This window comes from Bos taurus, chromosome 5, assembly GCF_002263795.3.
Source record: "Bos taurus isolate L1 Dominette 01449 registration number 42190680 breed Hereford chromosome 5, ARS-UCD2.0, whole genome shotgun sequence".
NCBI classification, from domain to species: Eukaryota; Metazoa; Chordata; class Mammalia; order Artiodactyla; family Bovidae; genus Bos; species Bos taurus.
In genome coordinates this window covers 110547212-110566610 of record NC_037332.1, presented here as the reverse complement: position 1 = coordinate 110566610, position 19399 = coordinate 110547212, and the positions used below count along the sequence as shown (strand labels likewise).

The 19399-nt window shown below is 46.9% G+C and overlaps 1 protein-coding gene across 1 annotated transcript; it reads right to left on the bottom strand.

The window, feature by feature from the left end:
• Window positions 1-1016: 1016 nt before the first annotated feature.
• On the bottom strand, window positions 1017-7210 carry APOBEC3Z2 (apolipoprotein B mRNA editing enzyme, catalytic polypeptide-like 3B). Its single transcript, NM_001346123.1, has 4 exons — window positions 7069-7210; window positions 5373-5538; window positions 1648-1927; window positions 1017-1463 (listed from the first exon to the last, which is right to left on the bottom strand). The coding sequence occupies exons 1-4, from the start codon at window positions 7110-7112 to the stop codon at window positions 1345-1347; spliced, it is 609 nt and encodes a 202-aa protein (NP_001333052.1). The 5' UTR covers window positions 7113-7210; the 3' UTR covers window positions 1017-1344.
• Between the last annotated feature and the right edge of the window lie 12189 nt (window positions 7211-19399).

Below are 19399 nucleotides of genomic sequence, written 5' to 3'. Positions count from 1 at the left end.
TTCCCATCGCTCACGTTACTGCCTGAGCTCTGCCTCCCATCAGGTCAGGGGCAGCATTAGATTCTCATGGAAGCACAAATAGGGCTTCCCAGATGGCATTAGTGGTAAAGAACCCGCCTGCCAATGCAGGAGCCAGAAGAGACTCGGGTTCAATCCCTGGGTCAGGAAGATCTCCTGCAGGAGGGCTTGGCAATCCACTCCAGTATTCTTGCCTGGAGAATGCTATGGACAGAGGAGCTCGGCGGGCTACAGTCCATGGGGTGGCAAAGAATTGGAAATGACTGAAGCAACTTAGCTCACACATACAGGAGTGCAAACCCTACTGTGAACTGTGCAATCAAGGGACCTAGGTTGCATGCTCTTTATGAGAATCATCCCCAAAGCATCCTCTTCTCAACCCTCCGGTCCGTGGAAAAACATTGTCTTCCATGAAACTGGTTCCTGGTGCCAAAAAGGTTGGGGACCACTGTCTTAGGGTGACTCTTACTCCAATCTGACTGATGTCCTTGTGTGTGCTAAGTTGCTTCAGTCGTGTCCGACTCTTTACAACCCAGTGGTCTGTAGCCTGCCGGGCTCCTCTGGCCAGAGGATTCTTTAGGCAAGAATACTGGAATGGGTTGCCATGCCCTTCTCCAGGGGATCTTCCTGACCCAGGGATTGAACCTGCATCTCCAACGTCTCCTGCATTGGCAGGCAGGTTCTTTACCACTAGCGCCAGCTGGGAAGCCCCAATGTCCTTATAAGCAGAGGAGATTGGGACACACAGAGGGACACCAGGGGCTCCCCAGAGGTCACGCACAGAAGAAAGGCCATCTGAGGACACAGCAAGAAGGCAGCCACCTGTGGCCAAGGAGAGAGGCCGCAGGAAAACCCAGCCTGCCATCACCTTGGTCTTGGACTTCTAGCCTCCATGACAGCGAGAAAAATTAATGCGTCTTGTTAAGTCACCAGAGTGACTTAACAAGTCTGCGGAGTTTTGTTGCTGACGCCCTAGCGAACGAATACAGTCACTCCCATCAGGAATCCTCGTTCTCTGATTAGTCAAGTCAGTCTTCAAGGTTGTTTTTCAAATCTCATTTTCACACGTATACATGTTCATACCCACTTATGTTCAGTTCAGTAACAAGGTTGGGTCAGCGCGTGAGATGGGAGGAGGCGGGGGCCCCCTTGCTGGGGGAGAGGGAGACGCTGGGAGAAGAAAGGAGAGAGGACTGAGGAAAGGTTCAAGGGCAGGGGCCCGGCAGGACCGGGGCAGGGGGAAGAGGAGGCTGAGAAGGGAGGTAACAGTGGGCGGAGGTGAGGGGGAGGCCGTGGGTCGGGGTAAAGGGGAGGCTAAAGAAGCCCTCACCCGAGAATGTCCTCAAGCTCTTCAACCAGCCGCTGATAATTTCTGTATAGTTTCTTCCAAGGCCTGAAGGGCCTCCTCTGACTGTTTACAAACTTTTTCCAACAGTATTTGAATTCTGAGATAAAGAGGAAAGCAGAGCTGTCAGAACTGGGCCTGTCCTCTGCTGACCCTCTCCCTGTGCCCTGGGCCCTCCTCCCCGCTCCCCAGGCTCCCCTCCCACTCCCCTCTTTCTCGGGAGGTATTCTAGGTGCCCCCCCATACCTCCCCTCGCCCAGCCCCCCAGCCCCCTCTGCTCTCACCTTGGTAGGACATAATGTCCACATGGGCTCCCTGGTCGCTCAGCCTGAGCAGCCCCTGCCTGGACCCCTCCTCCTGGAAGTTGTAGAGACGGGCGGTGAAGATGCTCAGCGTCACATTCTGGTGCCTCCCCAGGAAGTCAGCCACCTCCTTCGCACACTTCATGCAGGGGCTCCATGACATGAACCAGGTGATGTGGTAACGCTCGTTAGGGCGCAGCTTCTCGGCGTGGAACCAAGACAGGAAGCGGAGTTCTGTGTGGCAGCGAGTCCCACCATAGACCTGGGAGAGACGGAGGAGGAAAGCGCGGTTGTTCTTGGCGGCAGAGCAGGCCGTGAGGGTGGCAGCAGGAGGAGGAGTCAGGGGCTGGTGTCCCAGAGGCAGGTGGCTTACTAGTTATCCCTTCTTTCCATCTGTCCCCTCCCTTCTTTTCTTCCTTTTGTCCCTTCCCACAGTCACCCACTCATCCATTCATTCCAATATCCATCCTCTCAAGCATTCATTCTACAAGTATCCTGAGTCCGGCTTCGTGCCACGCCCTCTGGGGTCCAGGTTGGTTCCCTGGGTGCTGTCTGCTAGGAGGCTCACAGAGCTGCCCAGCACCTCAGGGAACCCACCAGCCACACACCTCTACAGAGCATCTGACGTGTGGCTCGAGTGAAGGGAGTTGTGTGGCAGGTGTGAAAATACACAGTTAAGGGATTTCCCTGGTGGTCCAGTGGCTAAGACTCCACGCTCTGAATGCAGGGGACCGGGGTTCGATCCCTGGTCAGGGAACTAGACCCCACAGGCAGCAACTAAAACAGATCCTGTATGCTGCCTGGAGCAGCCAAATAAATAAATGTTAAAAATAAAAAACACAGTTCGTTTCAGTGACTTAGTATGAACAAAAAAGAATGCAAACTATCTCATGAAGTTTTATATTAGTTATGCATTATAAAATTCATATAAGTATATAGCTTAGATACACAGACAATTCTCTTATCTGAGGGCTGCTCATCTGTGGATTCAACCAACCACCTATTGAAATTATTCAGAAAAAGGAAATTCCAGAAAGTTTCAAAAGACAAAACTTGAATTTGCCCGGCTGGCAACAATTTACATAACATCTTGTTCATTCGCTAAGTTGTGTCTGACTCTTTATGACCCCATGGACTACAGTACTCCAGGCTTCCCTGTCCTTCACCATCTCCTGGAGTTTGCTCAGACTCATGTCTATTGTGTTGATGATGCCATCCAACCATCTCATCCTCTATTGTCCCCTTCTCCTCCTGCCCTCAATCTTTCTCAGCATCAGGGTCTTTTCCAGTGAGTTGGCTCTTTGCATCAGGTAGCCAAAGTATTGGAGCTTCAGCATCAGCCTCAGTCCTTCCAATGAATATTCAGGCTTGATTTCCTTTAGGAATAACTGGTTGGATCTCCTTGCAGTCCAAGGGACTCGCAAGAGTCTTCTCCAGCACAATTCGAAATCATCAGTTCTTTGGTGCTCAGCCTTTTTTATAATCCAGCTCTCACATCCGTACATGACTACTGAAAAAAACCATAGCTTTGACTATATGGACCTTTGTTAGCAAAGAGATGTCTGCTTTTTAATACACTATCTAGGCTTGTCATATGCTTTCTTCCAAGCAGCAAGCATCTTTTAATTTCCTGGCTGCAGTCGCCATCCACATTGGTTTGGGAGCCCAGGAAAATAAAACCTGTCACTGTTTCCACTTTTTCCCCATCTATTTGCCATCAACTGATGGGACTGGATGCCATGATCTTAGTTTTTTGAAAGTTGAGTTTTAAGCCAGCTTTTTCACTCTCCTCTTTCACTTACATAGACACTGCATTTACAAATGTTTATGTAGCATTTACATTGTATCAGATATCACAAGTAAGCTAGAGATGATCTAAAGTATATGGGAGAATGTGGGTAGGTTATATGCAAATGCTATGCCATCTTACATATGGAATTCAGTATCCACAGATTTTGGTGTTAGCAGGGTTCTTGGAACCAACCTCCCGCTCCATACAGAGGGATGACTGCATTGCCCAATACCTTATCAATATTAATTTCATCGGTTTCTCTTAATCTTTTGAATACTGGGTAGTAGAAAAAGTCAGATGACACGTATGACTCGGATTATATTTTGATGGGGTAATATTGCTACAGCGCACACTCCTACCCAACCCAGCCCATGAGAGCTGCCTTCCCCAGGTAGGTTCTGAAAAGGCTGCAGGCAGGTGGGGGACATTTTGCAGGAGTGGTGAGATGCTGCCCCAGGAGCCGCAGGGCAGTGGACTTATTAGGCACTGCTGATGCTGCAGTGGTCATCCAGGAGACCTGGCCACGTGCTCACCAGCTGGGGGACAGGCAGAATGAAGGTTGTGGGTCTCCCCTGTGAGATCCCAAGCCCTAGGCACAGAAGTGGAATGGGTGTGGCAGGTGAGGACCCAACTAGCAGAGCAGCTACTAGGGTCTGATCGGCACTGGAACACAATAGACCAGACTTCCTAAACACATCCTTGTTGTTAAGTCACTGAGTCGTCTCCGACTCTTTTGTGACTCCATGGACTGTAGCCCACCAGGCTCCTCTGTCCATGGGATTTCCCAGGCAAGAACACTGGAGTGGGTTGCCATTCCCTTCTCCAGGGGATCTTCCTGACTCAGGGATGGAACCCATATCTCTTGCATCTCCTCCACTGGCAGGTGGATTCTTTACCACCAAGCCACCAGGGAAGCCCACATGCTTTCCTCCGAAGCTAAAGGCCAAGCTTGATGACAACTCAGAGACCCACCACCAGCAGACTCTAAACAAAGCCTGGTGGGATGTCAACTGCCATCTTGTATGAGGTTCCAGGAGCGTCAAGTAGAGACTTCACAGGCCAAGGACTTAGGAAAATGTATGGGAAGACACGGAATTCCCTGACAGCCCCCAAATGGCATAGGACTGATTACAATTTTTTCCACTATATCAACTTGCTTATGGACCTTTGTAATACCTGTGATGGAGGGACAGCATCTGGGGGCTAAAATTTCATCCCGTTTTTGAAACAGGAACTAGATTTGAACGATTACCCTGCAAAGACATTGGACACTATCACTGCTGTGCGTGTGCGCTCAGTCGTGTCCAGCTCTTTGCAATCCCGAGGACTGTAGCCTACCAGGCTCCTCTGTCCATGCACTTTTCCAGGCAAGAATACTGGAGTGGGCTGCCATTTCCTTCTCCAGGTGATCTTCCCGACCCCGGGAAAGAACCCGTGTGTCCCGCATCTTCTGCACTGCAGGCAAATTCTTTACTGCATGAGCCATCCAGGAAGCCCCATCACTGCTATATCTGCATTCTTTTCTTTATCTAGGCCCCACCAAACTGCTTGCGGGATCTTAGTTTTCCATGCCCCCACTGGGAGCACCGAGTCTTCACCACTGGACTGCCAGGGAAGTCCCTATAACTGCATTTTTTATAAAAACTGGACGCACTGCAAAAGGAATTTTCCTAGTATCTGACATAACACAGTCGGAAAACCAGTGAATGGCAGTTGTAATTATATCCCCCAGTCATAACTTTGGGAAAACAACTTGTGCAAGGATCCTAAAAGGGCAGTTTGCCATCCACTCCCTGCTCCCGGGCTTTTCCTCCCCTGGCAGGACACAATGCCGGCAGCACGTGAAATCTGAGCTGCCCGCACTGCAATTCTAAGGCACCAAATAAATGCGATGAGAGTTTCCTGGGGCCTGTACCTGGTTATGAAAGACCCCCCAGTCGAAGGAGGCACGTGAGTGGTATTTCCTTCTTTCCACCTTGTAGCAGATATAGGAGCAGTTCCTCCTGTTGGCATAGAGTAGGTTGCAAAACTGGAAGTAGAAGGTTTCAGGATCTAACCGTGCCATGTGTTCGCTGGAGTCTCTGGAGCGAAAGAGAGAAAAGAGAAAATGCAGAGAACGCCCCCCTCCACTCCGACCCGGGCATTTCTCCCAGCTGTGTGTGTCTCCTGAGCACAACGCCCTGGCTGCTCTTGGTGCTCTGCTTCCCAGCAACCCTCCTGGGCCTTGGGAATTTCCTGCTGCCTTTGGCAGACAGGAAGACTGGGGAAGAGAAGACGGTGCTGGGTCAGCAGGGTGGGTGACGTCTGCCCCTAGGGCCCAGGCTCTGCTCTTTCCTGTAGCACCCTAATCCCCACTCCAGTTTTCCTGCCTAACATTAGTAAAACATAAAAAATAATAAAAACCTCTCCACTACAAAATAATATCCTTTGACATTTCAGTTCCATTCATTCCTGACTTTTCACTTGTGCATTTGTTTGCTTGTGTTAATTTTTATTGGAGTAAAGTTATTTTATAATGTCGTGTTAGTTTCTACGGTCGGGCAAAGTAAATCAGCTATACACAAACACGCATCCCTTCTTTTTTGGATTTCCTTCCCATTTAGGTCATCACAGAGCACCGAGTGGCGTTCCCTGAGCTATACAGTCCGTTCTCATTAGTTATCTATTTTATACATGATATCAATAGTTGTTTCAGTTTTTCAACGAGATTAACACCTAAATTCACCGGTTCAGGCTACTGTTTCAAGTGTTTTCTGTATCTGAACTCATTGACTCCTCCCCCAAATCCCAGGGGAACCAAGCCCATTTTATAGAGGAGGGAGCAGGGACACAGCGGGGGCAAGTAGCCCACCCAAGTCACACAGCAGTAAGTGATGGAGCCGGGCCCCAACCAGACGAGGCCATCTCCAGCTGTGCCATCTGTGACCTTGCAGCCGTGTGAAGCCTTGGATGTGGCTTTCTTTCCTACTCACTTTTAAAACAGGAGCACTTCCCCTGATCTTTCCTCGATTCTAGACCCGTGGTACAGTTATAAATGTTAAGCGTGGTCACCTAAGGTGTGGCCAGGTTGTAAACCATTTAATGGTTTTACTTAAACCAATGGTTGTAAATAAAACCATTTATTTTTCTGCTCAGAGCTGAGGTACCCTCGGAAGAGGGGATGTCTCTACTTGCCTTAGAGAAGTATTCTCACACTGTGCTTACAGTGGTCTAAACAGTAGAGAAAATGGATCGGAGTGCTGTAAACAGTCCACCAGCTGTTTCAGCCATCCTTTGGCCAAATTCTAAGTGTTCATAGAGGGTGCAGCCCAGCACAGGTGGGAAAGGAACTGGCCCACAGCATTTCAGACTGAGAGCTGGGCCAGAGGACCCTCAGAGAGGCGGGGAGGTGTGGGAGGGGCCAGTTCAGAAGCAAGAGTGGGCGCCCCCTCCCCAGAACAGGGCAAAGACTCCAAGTGGGAGAGGGTCCTTTCAGAAAAGGTGCCAGAGGGGGAAAAAGAACGGGGCTGGAGCTGCAGAGACTTCAGGGAGAAGGAGGCTGAGGGATGAGACACAGCCCTAGAGACCTCGGGAGAGGGGGCCCAGTAGACAGAGTGGGCGGGCAGCAGTACCTGGTCCAGGGCATCTGGCTGTAGCCTCGGTAGGCTGGTTGCATCCCTGGCCTTTGTCTTGAGCGCAGGGGCTCCACTTGCTCTCTCAGGACTCTCGGGTAGAAAAACCCCTTATCTATGAGTGACCTCCCAGGCCGGCTCTGCGGAAGCCCGCCCTCCTTCCTGGTTTGGCACGGGGGTGGGAGGAGGGCCCCGGGTGGGAGGGCCCCCGGGGTGCTTTGCTTCCTCAGGCTCAGACCCACCTTCCCCTGGGCCCTCCCTCTTGGCTGAGCTCAGCCTCTGATGGGGCCAGGCCCCTCCATGGGGTAGGACCTGACGTTACTGCAAAGGGAAAGAGAAAGTAAAGATGCCCAAGAGGGGGATGGGCCAGACCCTGGCTAAAGAGAGCAGACCGCAGCCGATCCCACTGGGGGAGGGCAGACTGGATCCCTCTCCACCCTATCCACTCACCCAGCCCAAATCTGCGCCTAGCTCTACACCTGCCTGTTGAATGAATGGACGCCATGAGGGAGTGTGGCCCTTATGAGGTAGGAGACAGGTGGGCTCCAGGTTGGAAATCTACAATAAGCCACCCTTCTGCTTGCATTTCTTGAGATAAGAGATAGGTGGGCTCCAGTTAAGGAATTTACAGGGTTAGTAGCCAGTCTTTGTCTCTTATCTCTAGGGAATAATCACGGCAAAGACAATGAAAGGAAAAAACCCTGTCTGACAGAGGAGACCCTACAAACGCGCAGAAACTCTCCTTGGAGTCAAGAAATAAAGTAGAAAATTATTAGTTGCCTTGAAGAAGGAATTCATAGGGCCTGGACTCCATCTTAGGCCTGTTCATGCTGATCATGCTCGGCTACCTTTCCAATGGACTCTGAACTCTGTGTTTAGTGCCTATGAAAACAACAGAAGGATAAGACCCCTCCAGACAGGGGAACCTTGAAGATCGTATCTAGGTTACTCATCGCCTAAGAGAAAACATACACTAATCACCCCTTCCTTGAGACAGGCCATAAGTTTTTCTGTATCTATCGGAGTATAACCTCGGGTTTATTGATTATTGGCTAACTGTTTGACTGTTTGAGCACATGAGCACATAGCACGTGAATGATGGGGTTACTGGGATTGTATTTTCCTTGGTTTATGTAAGTCTCAAGGAATTTGGAGTGGTGGGTTCAGACACATACACACAGGGTATAAAAGATTTTCACAGATGCTGGTTGGGGTCCTTGGCTAAGAGGAGACTCTGCCTTGGGCCCGCCGGTGTAATAAACTGCACTCCACTATCTGCATTGTCCTTCTGAGTGAGTTTGCTTCCCGGAATGTGTGGCTACAACAGCCTGACTCTTAGCGACCCCATGGACTGTAGCCCGCCAGGCTCCTCTGTCCATGGAATTCTCTAGGCGAGAATACTGGGGTGGGTTGCCATTTCCTTCACCAGGAGATCTTCCCAACCCAGGGCCACCGGGGAAGCCTTGGAATCAAAAGTCAGAGGATAATTCCAGGCCATGATGAGTCTTGCTCCTCCCAGAAGCCTTCACTTCAAGATCCAACTGGGTTAGGGTGGGCGTGCGCACCCCAGGGGAGGGTCCTGAGACAAATTAACCAGGGAGGACAAAGTAAGGTGATTGGCTTGAGGGAAGACATAGACTCAGAAAACTGCCCTTTTATGAAGGATTTATTATAAAGGATTTAAACTCCCCAAAGTTGCTAATTTCTCTCTCTCGGAGCTCTCTCCTGTGCCTTTCTGAATGTACTTTTCCTTTTCAATAAACTTTTTACTTTACTCTTTACCTTCTGCCTCCTTGCCTGAATTCATTCTTGATTAGGCAGGCAAGACTAGGAACCTCAGCCTTACCTGCTGACTCCTGTGGTCCAGGGCTTAGGACTCCTGGTCTGGGAAACGAAGTTCTTGCTTCCAGTTGCCGGTTGCTGCCGGTTGCTGCCGTTTGCTCCTGACTGCATCCGAAATCATTCCCACCTCCAAGTTCCAGCCTGCTTGGGGTTCAGGCTGTACAGAGAAGAACAAACCTGACTCCAGGTTGAATCTGTTCCTTAAGCTCGAACCCTTGTGCTCTGTGGCCTGTGTTCAGTCACGCTGGCTCTGTAGCCTTATAAACCAATGTTGCTTGGAATTTCCCATGGATTCAGGTTATGGGTCCCACTCTAACGCAGGGGTGGTAGACGCTAGTCCCAGACTAACCACATGATTTGTTGTAAATAACAGTTTATTGACACTTTTAAAAAGGGGAAAATCAAGGAGTTCCCTGGTGGTCTAGAGGTTAAGATTTGGCACTTTCGCCACCATGGTAGGCTTCAATCCTTGATGGGGAATCTGAGATCTTCACATGCCTTGCAGCACACTCAAAACTAAAAAAAGGGAAAATCAATCAATAAAGATTACTTTAAACACACACACACACACACACACACATATAAGAACGCTGCCTAGAGCCAGGAATATATGTGATAGACCAGTCTCCAGCCAGCCTCTGACCTTTAAAGGCACTTTCCCATTCACATAGAGATTAAAAGTTGCAGAACAGAAAGTAACAGTTGTCTTGTTGGAGGTTTACTGGAACATGGTGACCAGATTTACCTGGATAGCTGCAAGAACAAAGGATTCTCACAACAACCAGTAACACCCCCTCTCCTTTTAGGATTAAAGAAGCCTGAATTCTAACTCAGATAAGGTGGATCTTTGGGACACGAGTCCACCGTGTTCTTGGTCTGCTGGCTTTCCTAATACAGTCGCTATTCCTTGCCCTGACCCCTCTTCTCTCAATTTGTCAGCATGTACCGTGGAGAGCAGGATGAGTTTGGACTCCAAAACAGGGCTTCAACATACAAATTTGCACACAGATGTTCACTGTTCACAAGTGACACAGACTTTTAGCCCAGACCAGCCCGTGACCCACAAGATTGCTTTGGTTGCCGCCTGGACAATGATGGTGTAATATTGCTCTCAATACGCTAATTGCCGCTTTACACCCAGAGCTGAAACTGCAGTGCACCTGCCTTCCCAGAGGTCGTGTTCATTGCTACAATACCTCACCCGGAGGCCTGGAACATGGCTCCTTTTAGCTGAGCTTTTGCTGCCCTTAAAGGATCGACATCTCCTTGTGGGAATAAAATGCCTTACTTGGCACTCACTGCCAAATTGCTTAAAAAAAAAAAAAGGTTTACCTATTTACTTGGCTGGGCTAGGTCTTAGTTGCAGCATGTGGGATCTAGTTCCCCAACCAGGGATCGAACCTGGGCCCCCTGCCTTGGAAGCTCAGTCTTAACCACTGGACCACCAGAGAAGTTCCCAAGCTGTTTTCTAAACCTCTAGTACCAGCAGACCCTTCCAGGAGAAACAAAAAATGTTACCATTCTGACAGAGTCAATTCCTAGGCAGATTGATAAGAAGTCCAGGGTCCCCAAGGAGAAAGGGGTCTGGGGCTCTCAAAGTGGAGATTGAAAGTGAAGGTGAAAATGAAGTCACTCAGTCGTGTCCAAATCTTTGTGACCCCATGGACTGTAGCCTACCAGGCTCCTCCTTCCATGGGATTCTCCAGGCAAGAATATTGGAGTGGGTTGCCATTTCCTTCTCCAGGGGATCTTCCCGATCCAGGGATCGAATTCGGGTCTCCCGCATTCCAGGCAGACACTTTAAAGTGGAGATTGCTGCTGCTGCTGCTAAGTCGCTTCAGTCATGTCCGACTCTGTGCGACCCCATAGACGGCAGCCCACAGGCTCCCCTGTCCCTGGGATTCTCCAGGCAAGAACACTGGAGTGGGTTGCCATTTCCTTCTCCAATGTATGAAAGTGAAAAGTGAAAGTGAAGTCGCTCAGTCGTGTCCAACCCTCAGCGACCCCATGGACTGCAGCCCACCAGGCTCCTCCATCCATGGGATTTTCCAGGCAAGAGTACTGGAGATTAGGGGTCTGGAATTCTCGAGGAGGAGAAAAGGACAAACTTTTTTTTCCCTTTACATTCGTTCAGTTCAGTTCAGTTCAGTTCAGTTGCTCAGTTGTGTCCGACTCTTTGCGACCCCATGAATCACAGCAAGCCAGGCCTCCCTGTCCATCACCAACTCCCAGAATTCACTCAAACTCACGTCCATCAAGTCAGTGATGCCATCCAGCCATCTCATCCTCTGTCGTCCCCTTCTCCTCCTGCCCCCAATCTCTCCCAGCATCAGAGTCTTTTCCAATGAGTCAACTCATCGAATGAGGAGGCCAAAATACTGGAGTTTCAGCTTCAGCATTGTTCCTTCCAAAGAACACCCAAGGCTGATCTCCTTTAGAATGGACTGGTTGGATCTCCTTGCCGTCCAAGGGACTCTCAAGAGTCTTCTCCAACACCACAGTTCAAAAGCATCAATTCTTCAGTGCTCAGCTTTCTTCACAGTCCAACTCTCACATCCATACTTGACCACGGGAAAAACCATAGCCTTGACTAGATGAACCTTTGTTGGCAAAGTAATGTCTCTGCTTTTCAATATGCTATCTAGGTTGGTCATAACTTTCCTTCCGAGGAGTAAGTGTCTTTTAATTTCATGGCTGCAGTCACCATCTGCAGTGATTTTGGAGCCCAAAAATAAAGTCTGACACTGTTTCCACTGTTTCCCCATCTATTTCCTATGAAGTGATGGGACCAGACGCCATGATCTTCGTTTTCTGAATGTTGAGCTTTAAGCCAACTTTTTCACTCTCCTCTTTCACTTTTATCAAGAGGTTTTTTAGTTCCTCTTCACTTTCTGCCTTAAGGGTGGTGTCATCTGCATATCTGAGGTTATTGATATTTCTCCCCGCAATCTTGATTCCAGCTTGTGCTTCTTCCAGCCCAGCGTTTCGCATGATGTACTGTGCATAGAAGTTAAATAAGTCTTAGTCAATTACACAACTCAGTTTAAACTTTGTACTAGGGATTATACAACAGCAATGTATCCGGCTGGAGGAGCTTCTCCTTCCTGAAAATCTGACTAATCCTGATATTTTAGAATGTATATTACGGGAGTGGGTCTGGAGGATCTTTCTATTGTTAAATTCTAATCTTGTTATCCAAAATGTAAATTGTGGGAGTAGGTCTGGAAAAATTTTCACAAACTTGAGACATTCTTTTGATTCATTGTAATAACTAATTAGAAGGTATATAACTCTATGACCAACCTAGATAGCATATTAAAAAGCAGAGATATTACTTTGCCAACAAAGGTCCATCTAGTCAAGGCTATGGTTTTTCCAGTAGTCAAGTATGGATGTGATAGTTGGACTGTGAAGAAAGCTGAGCACTGAAGAATTGATGCTTTTGAACTGTGGTACTGGAGAAGACTCTTGTGAATCCCTTGGACTGCAAGGAGATCCAACCAGTCCATCCTAAAGGAGATCAGTCCTGGGTGTTCATCGGAAGGGCTGATGCTAAAGCTGAAACTCCAATACTTTCGCCACCTCATATGAAGAGTTGACTCATTGGAAAAGACCCTGATGCTGGGAGGGATTGGGGGCAGGAGGAAAAGGGGACGACAGAGGATAAGATGGCTGGATGGCATCACCGACTCGATGGACATGAGTTTTGGTGAACTCCGGGAGTTGATGATGGACAGGGAGGCCTGGCGTGCTGCAATTCATGGGATCACAAAGAGTCGGACATGACTGAGCGACTGAACTGAACTGAATTGAACTCCATTGCTAACACTAGCAAGGGGGTACTCTTTCTGCCCCCTTCTGATGTCTGTGTCAGAAACTTTCTCTATTCCTTTTATACTTTAATAAAACTCTATTGCACAAAAGCTCTGAGTGATCAAGCCTTGTCTCTGGCCGCGGATTGAATTCTTTTCTTCCGGAGGCCAAGAATCCGGTGTCTTTTCATGGGTCAGCAATAACCTTTCAATTCCCCATATTCTCACCAATACTGGTGTTATGAGACCTCTCATTTCCCCAACCTGATGAAATATGAAAAGCTATCTCATTGAGGTTTTATTTTATATTTTCCAGATTTCTAGGGAGACCAAGCATCTTTTCATAATTTTTTGCCCCTTTCTAGAATTGTTGGCTGCATCCTTTGTCTGTTTTCTAGTAGGAAGTTTGTCTTTCCTTATTGCGTTATAAGAATTTTTAAATATTCTGCATAGTAACCCTTTGTCAGTTATACACATTGCAGATACTCTTTTCCAATCTGTGACTAGACTGTTAGTTCATGAAGTCTTTCCATAGGTAGATGTTTTAATTTTTAATGTTTTCAAATGTATCAGTTTTTCCATGCATGTATATGATATGAGACAGATATCTAATTTTTTTAAAAATTTCATTTCTTGGCCATGCTGCAAGGCATGCAGGATCTTAATTCCCTGACCAGGGCTCAAACCTGTGCCCCACGCAGTGGAAGCTCAGAGTCTTAACCACTGGACTGCCAGAGAAGTCCCAAGAAAATTCTTCTAAGATAGGGAAATAAATATTACACATCCTGTATTCTTTATTTTGGGCTGTGCTGGTTCTTCGTTGATGCACGGGCTTTTTTCTAGTAGTAGGGGGTAGGGGCTACTCTCTAGCTGCATTGCAAGGGCTTCTCATTGGGGTGGTGTCTCTGGTTGCAGAGCACAGGCTCTAAGGCGCGCAGGCTTCAGCAGCTGCAGCATGTGGGCTGAGTAATCGCAACTCCCAGACTCGAGAGCACAGGCTCAATCAAGAGCTGTGGCACGTGGGCTTAGTTGCTCTGAGGCATGTGGGATCTTCCCGGATCAGGGATCGAACCTGTGTCCCCTCCATTGTCAGGCAGATTCTTAACCACTGAGCCACCAGGGAAGTCCGTAAGTCCTATATTCTTTAAGTCTTCCTTGGCGTGAATATTTGCTAACAATTTAATTATGACTTTTCATATTTATGTTTATAAATAAATATGGTTATAGCTTTTCTTTTTCACATTCTTCTTACTCAGTTTTAAAATCAAGATTATTGTAACTGCTCAAAAACAACTAGGGGAGGTTTAACTTTTTTTTATTTCTTAAGAAAGTTTAGTTCTGATACTTATAGGGTTGATTGAACTCAGCATAAAACTTTCTGGGCTTGTAACATGATATGATTGCTTTTGTGACCTTTTAAACTAATAATTGCATTTCTTCAAATGGTTTAGGGTTAACTCATGTGTTCTTTTTCTTTTGGCATAATTTCTATCATTTTTTTCCTAGAAAGTTGTTCATTCTGCCTCATTTTTCAGATCTATTGGTGTGTGTTCATAGTATTCTCTTCTGACATGTACTTCTATAAAAGGTAGAGACTTTTTATGGTGTCTATAACTATGACTCCATTTTACTCATAATATAGTTTATTTTTGCTTTCTCTCTTTTTGGAAGAGATTTTTCAGCTTTGTCTGCTTCAGTGTACTAGGTTTTGATGTTAATCCTTTTGCTATTCCCTTTTATTGAACTGATCACTTAAGCTTCAAATATCAATTTTTTTCTTTTCTAATACATGCATATTATGAGATAAATTTTATCTTAAGTACTGTTCAATTATACTCCACAAATTTGCCCTCTATTGTTTTAAATGATCGATGAGTTCTAAATATGTCTTTAACACGTGAATTATTTAGCAACGTGCTGGTATAGGTGGAAGCAGGGATCCAATTCAGATCATGATGCCCTAGCTTGAACCCACTGGAAATCAATATCCAACTGTCCATTGGTACCAGGGACACTCAGGGCTCAGCCTTCATCACATCCCCCAAGAAGCAAATACATCTCCCACAAAGTAGAATGAGCATTAAAATTTTGCTAATGTTCTTGGTTAGTTGATGGAGGAGGGTAACACTTCAGGGATGCATTCATTAGTCAAAGTTCAACCAAGAAAATCAGGGCATCTGTGATATATACATTTCATATAAGGACTTCTCTTTTTTTCCAGCTTTGTTGAGGTGTAATTGACAAATACAATTGTATGTATTTAGAATATACAACATGATGATTTGATACACATATACGTTGTAAAATGATGACCACATTCAAGTTAACACATCCAGAGTCACCTTTTGTATGGTGAGAACTCTTAAGATCTACCTCTAGCAAATTACAAGTTTCCAATACAGGGTTATTAACTATAGTCACCATTCTGTATATTAGATCCTCAGAACTTACTCATAACTGAAAATTTGTACCCGATGCCCAGCGTCTCCCCATTTGCCCACCTCCCCTGGCAACCACCATTATACTGTCTGTGTCTATGAGTCTGACTTTTAAGAAGTTTCACATATAGATGATAACATACTTTGTTTTGTCTTTCCCTGGCTTATTTCATGTAGTATAACGTCATCCACTTTCACCCACATTGTCACAAATGGCAGGATTTTCTTCTTTTTATGACTGAATAATATCTCAGGATATGCGTGTGTGTGTTTGCAGTATCTCCTTTATCCACTCTCCCACTGATGGGCACTTTGGTTGTCTCCTTGTCTTGGCTCCTTGTCTTGGCTCCTTGTCTCCTTGTCGTGAGCAATGGTGCAGTGAACACGGAATGCCTCACAAAGCCCTCTCTCGGACACGCTGATTTCATTTCCTTCCAATGTATACCCAGAGGTGGGACTCCGGGATCACATGGCACATATAAGGGTTTCCTCCAGAACTCCCACTTTCTGGAATTGTGGGGGCTGGTTAAGTAGTCTTTGTAAGATGCTGTCTTTGTGTCTGATGCTGAAGTCTGCAAGAAAGCAGCTGGCAAGGGAAGATGGATGTAAGCGTGGGTGAATGAGAACAAGCTGGGACCCTCAGTACGAGCTGTGGAGCACACAAGGGTGAACAGAAACCCCTACAATCATTCTTGCCTCTGACTTCAGTGGTCTGGGTGTCCTGCTGGGGCCCTTCTTCAGCGAGATAAGAATGCGATCAGGGGGATGTGGGAAAGTCCTGGCCGCTGCAGGCAGTTACTGCTTCACACCAGCGTGCTGAGTCTGGTCAGCACATCAACACGTGAGCACCTTGAAGAGGTGCTACTTCTCGTCCTCCCTGGAAACCAGCCAGGACAGTCCTCCCAGGGCCTGGTCCAAAACTACTGGGAATGGAACTCTGGGAAATGTCATTTGGCCTGGCCAAGCCCACACGTGGCAAAGCTACCACAAGGGGGCAGGATTGGGATTGCGTGGAACCAGAGGATTGACCCCAGTGAATAGTGAACCCTCCCATCCACAAACATGGTACCTCTCTCTATGTATTTAGGTCTCCCTTACCTTCTCTTGGACTTCCCTGATGGCTCAGACAGTAAAGAATCCACCTGCAATGCAGGAGACCTGGGTTTGACCCCTGGGTTGGGAAGATCCCCTGGAGAAGGGAAAGGCTACCCACTCCATTATTCTGGCCTGGAGAATTCCATGGACTGTATAGTCTATGGGGTCGCAAAGAGTCAGACACAACTGAGCAGCTTTCACTGACCCTCTCTTGGGGCTTCCCAGGTGGTACCAGTAAAGAAGAAAGAAGAAAGGTAAAGAGTCTGCTTGCCAATGTAGGAGACACAAGAGACTTTGTTCGATCCCTGGGTCAGGAGTAGGAAATGGCAACCTGCTCCAGTATTCTTGCCTGGAAAAGTCCATAGACAGAGGAGCCTGTCAGGCTACAGTCCAAGGGGCTGCAAAGAGTCAGACATACACACATACCTTCTCTTAGAGCTGCTCTCGGTGTATGGGTCTTACACAACATTTTTGTGACAATGTTTAATGCTCTGTTTTCAGAGACAGATTTCTAGTAATGGATAACAGCAAACACATGTATACTGCTTACAATGGGTCAGGCACTCTTCATAATATGTGTAGCTATAAATATAAACAAAGGCATTTAAGCTTCACAGCCACCTATGAAGAAGTTCTATTACTGTCTCCATTTTATAAGACAGGACTGAAGCACAGAAGGGACCCTTCTCCAGCGGATCTTCCCGACCCAGGAATCTCCTGCATTGCAGGATTCAGCTGAGCTACCAGGGAAGCAAGTAACTTGTCAAGTGTTATAATCCAGCAGGTGGTGGAGACAGGATTGGAACTGGCAGCTGACTCCAGCTACTCCCAATATTACCCTATTCTACTTGGTAGTAGCTACCAGCGTTCACACAAGAGTCCAACAGCCCCGAAATCAACACTGATGCTCCGTGAATATAATATCATGTATGAAACGAGTTGCCAGTCCAGGTTCGATGCATGATACTGGATGCTTGGGGCTGGTGCACTGGGACAACCCAGAGGGATGGTATGGGGAGGGGGGAGGGAGGAGGGTTCAGGATGGGGAACAAATGTATACCTGTGGCGGATTCATTTTGATATTTGGCAAAACTAATACAATATTGTAAAGTTTAAAAATAAAATAAAATTAAAAAAAAAAAAAACAGAAAACTAAAAAAAAAAAAAAAAAATTCCATCTGATGTTCAGAGTCATTGAACTGGTGCTTTGAACTACTTCTATGACACAGCAAGGTCTCTTATAACTGCTGTGGGGCGAGGGGACCCTCATCTCTGTCTTACATTATTCTGTGTTTAGGAAGATTAGCAAATATTTTCGAGCAAGTCCATGGAACTTCATCTGTAATAGGAAAGCCAGTAGCAAGCTGGTCAAGTCAAATTTTACAGGAAGAAAGAGAGTGAAAGGAATAGGATTTCCCTTCAAGAGAGTAAACAAACACAGCGTTTTCATCTTGTCCTTAGTATAACCAAGCAGGACCCCCCGGGCCTCTCCCAGTGTCTTCCACCCATCTCTTTCTTGCCTGTAGAAAATCTTTAGCCTCCTAGGTCTTCCCTGAGTTCCAAAGAATAAATTTAATTGGAGAAGTGAGAAAATGCAGAAACAGAAGGACAACAGTCAAGCAAGAGAAAATAATATAATAGTTTAGCCATTAAACAAAATCAAGACCATTTAGAGTCTCCCCAAGGGCTATGGATAATATTCTGAGCCATGTCCTCTGAGCTGTTTTGCAGATACTGAAACCCCCAGCAAGTGGAAGAAGTTAACTGTTTGTTGCCCATGAGCATGTAGACCCCAGATCAACTGGAACCAGAAGGTCGATGATGTTGACTCCCAGTTACCTCACCACCTACCATTCAGAAGAATCTCCACGAGCTGATCATGCACTTCATGACCCCCTCCCTCACCCTGTCTCTGAAAAACTTTTCTTTGAAGGTCATCGGAGAGATGGAGTGTTTTGAGCACTGGCTGTCTGGACTCCTTGCTTGGCATCTGCAATAAGCACTGCTCTTCCCTTCATCACAACCTGGTGTCAGTAGATTGGCTTCACTGACTGTGGGTTCGTGGACCCAAGTTTGCCTCAGTAACATCAGGAAAATACAAATTAGGACCACTATGAGAGCTTATCCCCATACAGGATTGGAAAGAATTGATGGGATTGGTTGTACAGACACATGAGCAATGTTCTGAGGGGAAAGAACACAGTCCTGATGAATCTAAGCTCGGGCATTCTCTGTTCTCCTCGGGCTCCTCATGGTCTCCTAAGCTCCGCCACGGTCACTGTGCCCCTAGCCAATGTCCATCAACCACATAGATGATGAAGAACCTGGTGGGATTCTCTCCAGCAATGAGAACTGATGGTAAGCAGAGTGGATGAACCTCAAACATAATTGAGTGACAGAAGCCAGACTCCAAAGGTTCTGGGGGGAAATGTGTTTATACAAAGCACAGAAAGAAGACGAGTTAGATAGTGAAGGACAGGGAAGCCTGGTGTGTTACTGTCCATGGGGGTCGCAAAGGGTCGGACGTGACTTAGCGACTGAATAACACCAACAGATGGTGCTGTGAGCGGCGCAGAGCTTGCAGACTTGGCGTCATCTCTGCACCCAGCGCGCCCAGCCCACCGTGGCCCTGGGGGCGATGGGAGGCCGCCATGAGGCCCCTCTCTGCTGTTGGGTGTGTACATTCACAGACAAGCATGAATGGGTAACAACTGAAAACCATGTTGGAACAGGGGGAATCAGCAATTTTGCACAGGAAGCTTTGAGAGGTTTTTTTTGTTTGTTTGTTTGTTTTACTGTAGTCTGCTTGAAGTTGAGACCAAATTGGAATTGGACAAACAAGAGGAATTCGGTGCTTTGACAAGTGTGAAAGCTGCTAGTGAACTCTGTTCTCCTCTCGAAGAAGTAACTGAAATGCATGAAACTCTAGCAGAAAATCCAGGACTTGTCAACAGATCTTGGTATGAAGATGGTTGGCTGATCAAGATGATGCTCAATAGCCCTTCAGAACTAGATGAAATAATGAGTGAAGAAGCATATGGGAAATACATAAAAATCTATTGAGGAGTGAAAGTGGAACTCTTAAACTAGTTTGGAACAAAAACAAACAAACAGCAAAACAAGATGAACTAACTTGTGTTAGAA

What these genes read in the sequence shown, in the direction of transcription:
- APOBEC3Z2 (NM_001346123.1), bottom strand. Translation starts at nt 7,112, where the DNA reads ATGCAACCAGCCTACCGAGGCTACAGCCAGATGCCCTGGACCAG. An exon ending in AGCCAGATGCCCTGGACCAG is followed by an intron (nt 5,539 to 7,068) that starts GTACTGCTGCCC and finishes CTTTCGCTCCAG; the next exon opens with AGACTCCAGCGAACACATGG. An exon ending in GGGGGGTCTTTCATAACCAG is followed by an intron (nt 1,928 to 5,372) that starts GTACAGGCCCCA and finishes CGTCTCTCCCAG; the next exon opens with GTCTATGGTGGGACTCGCTG.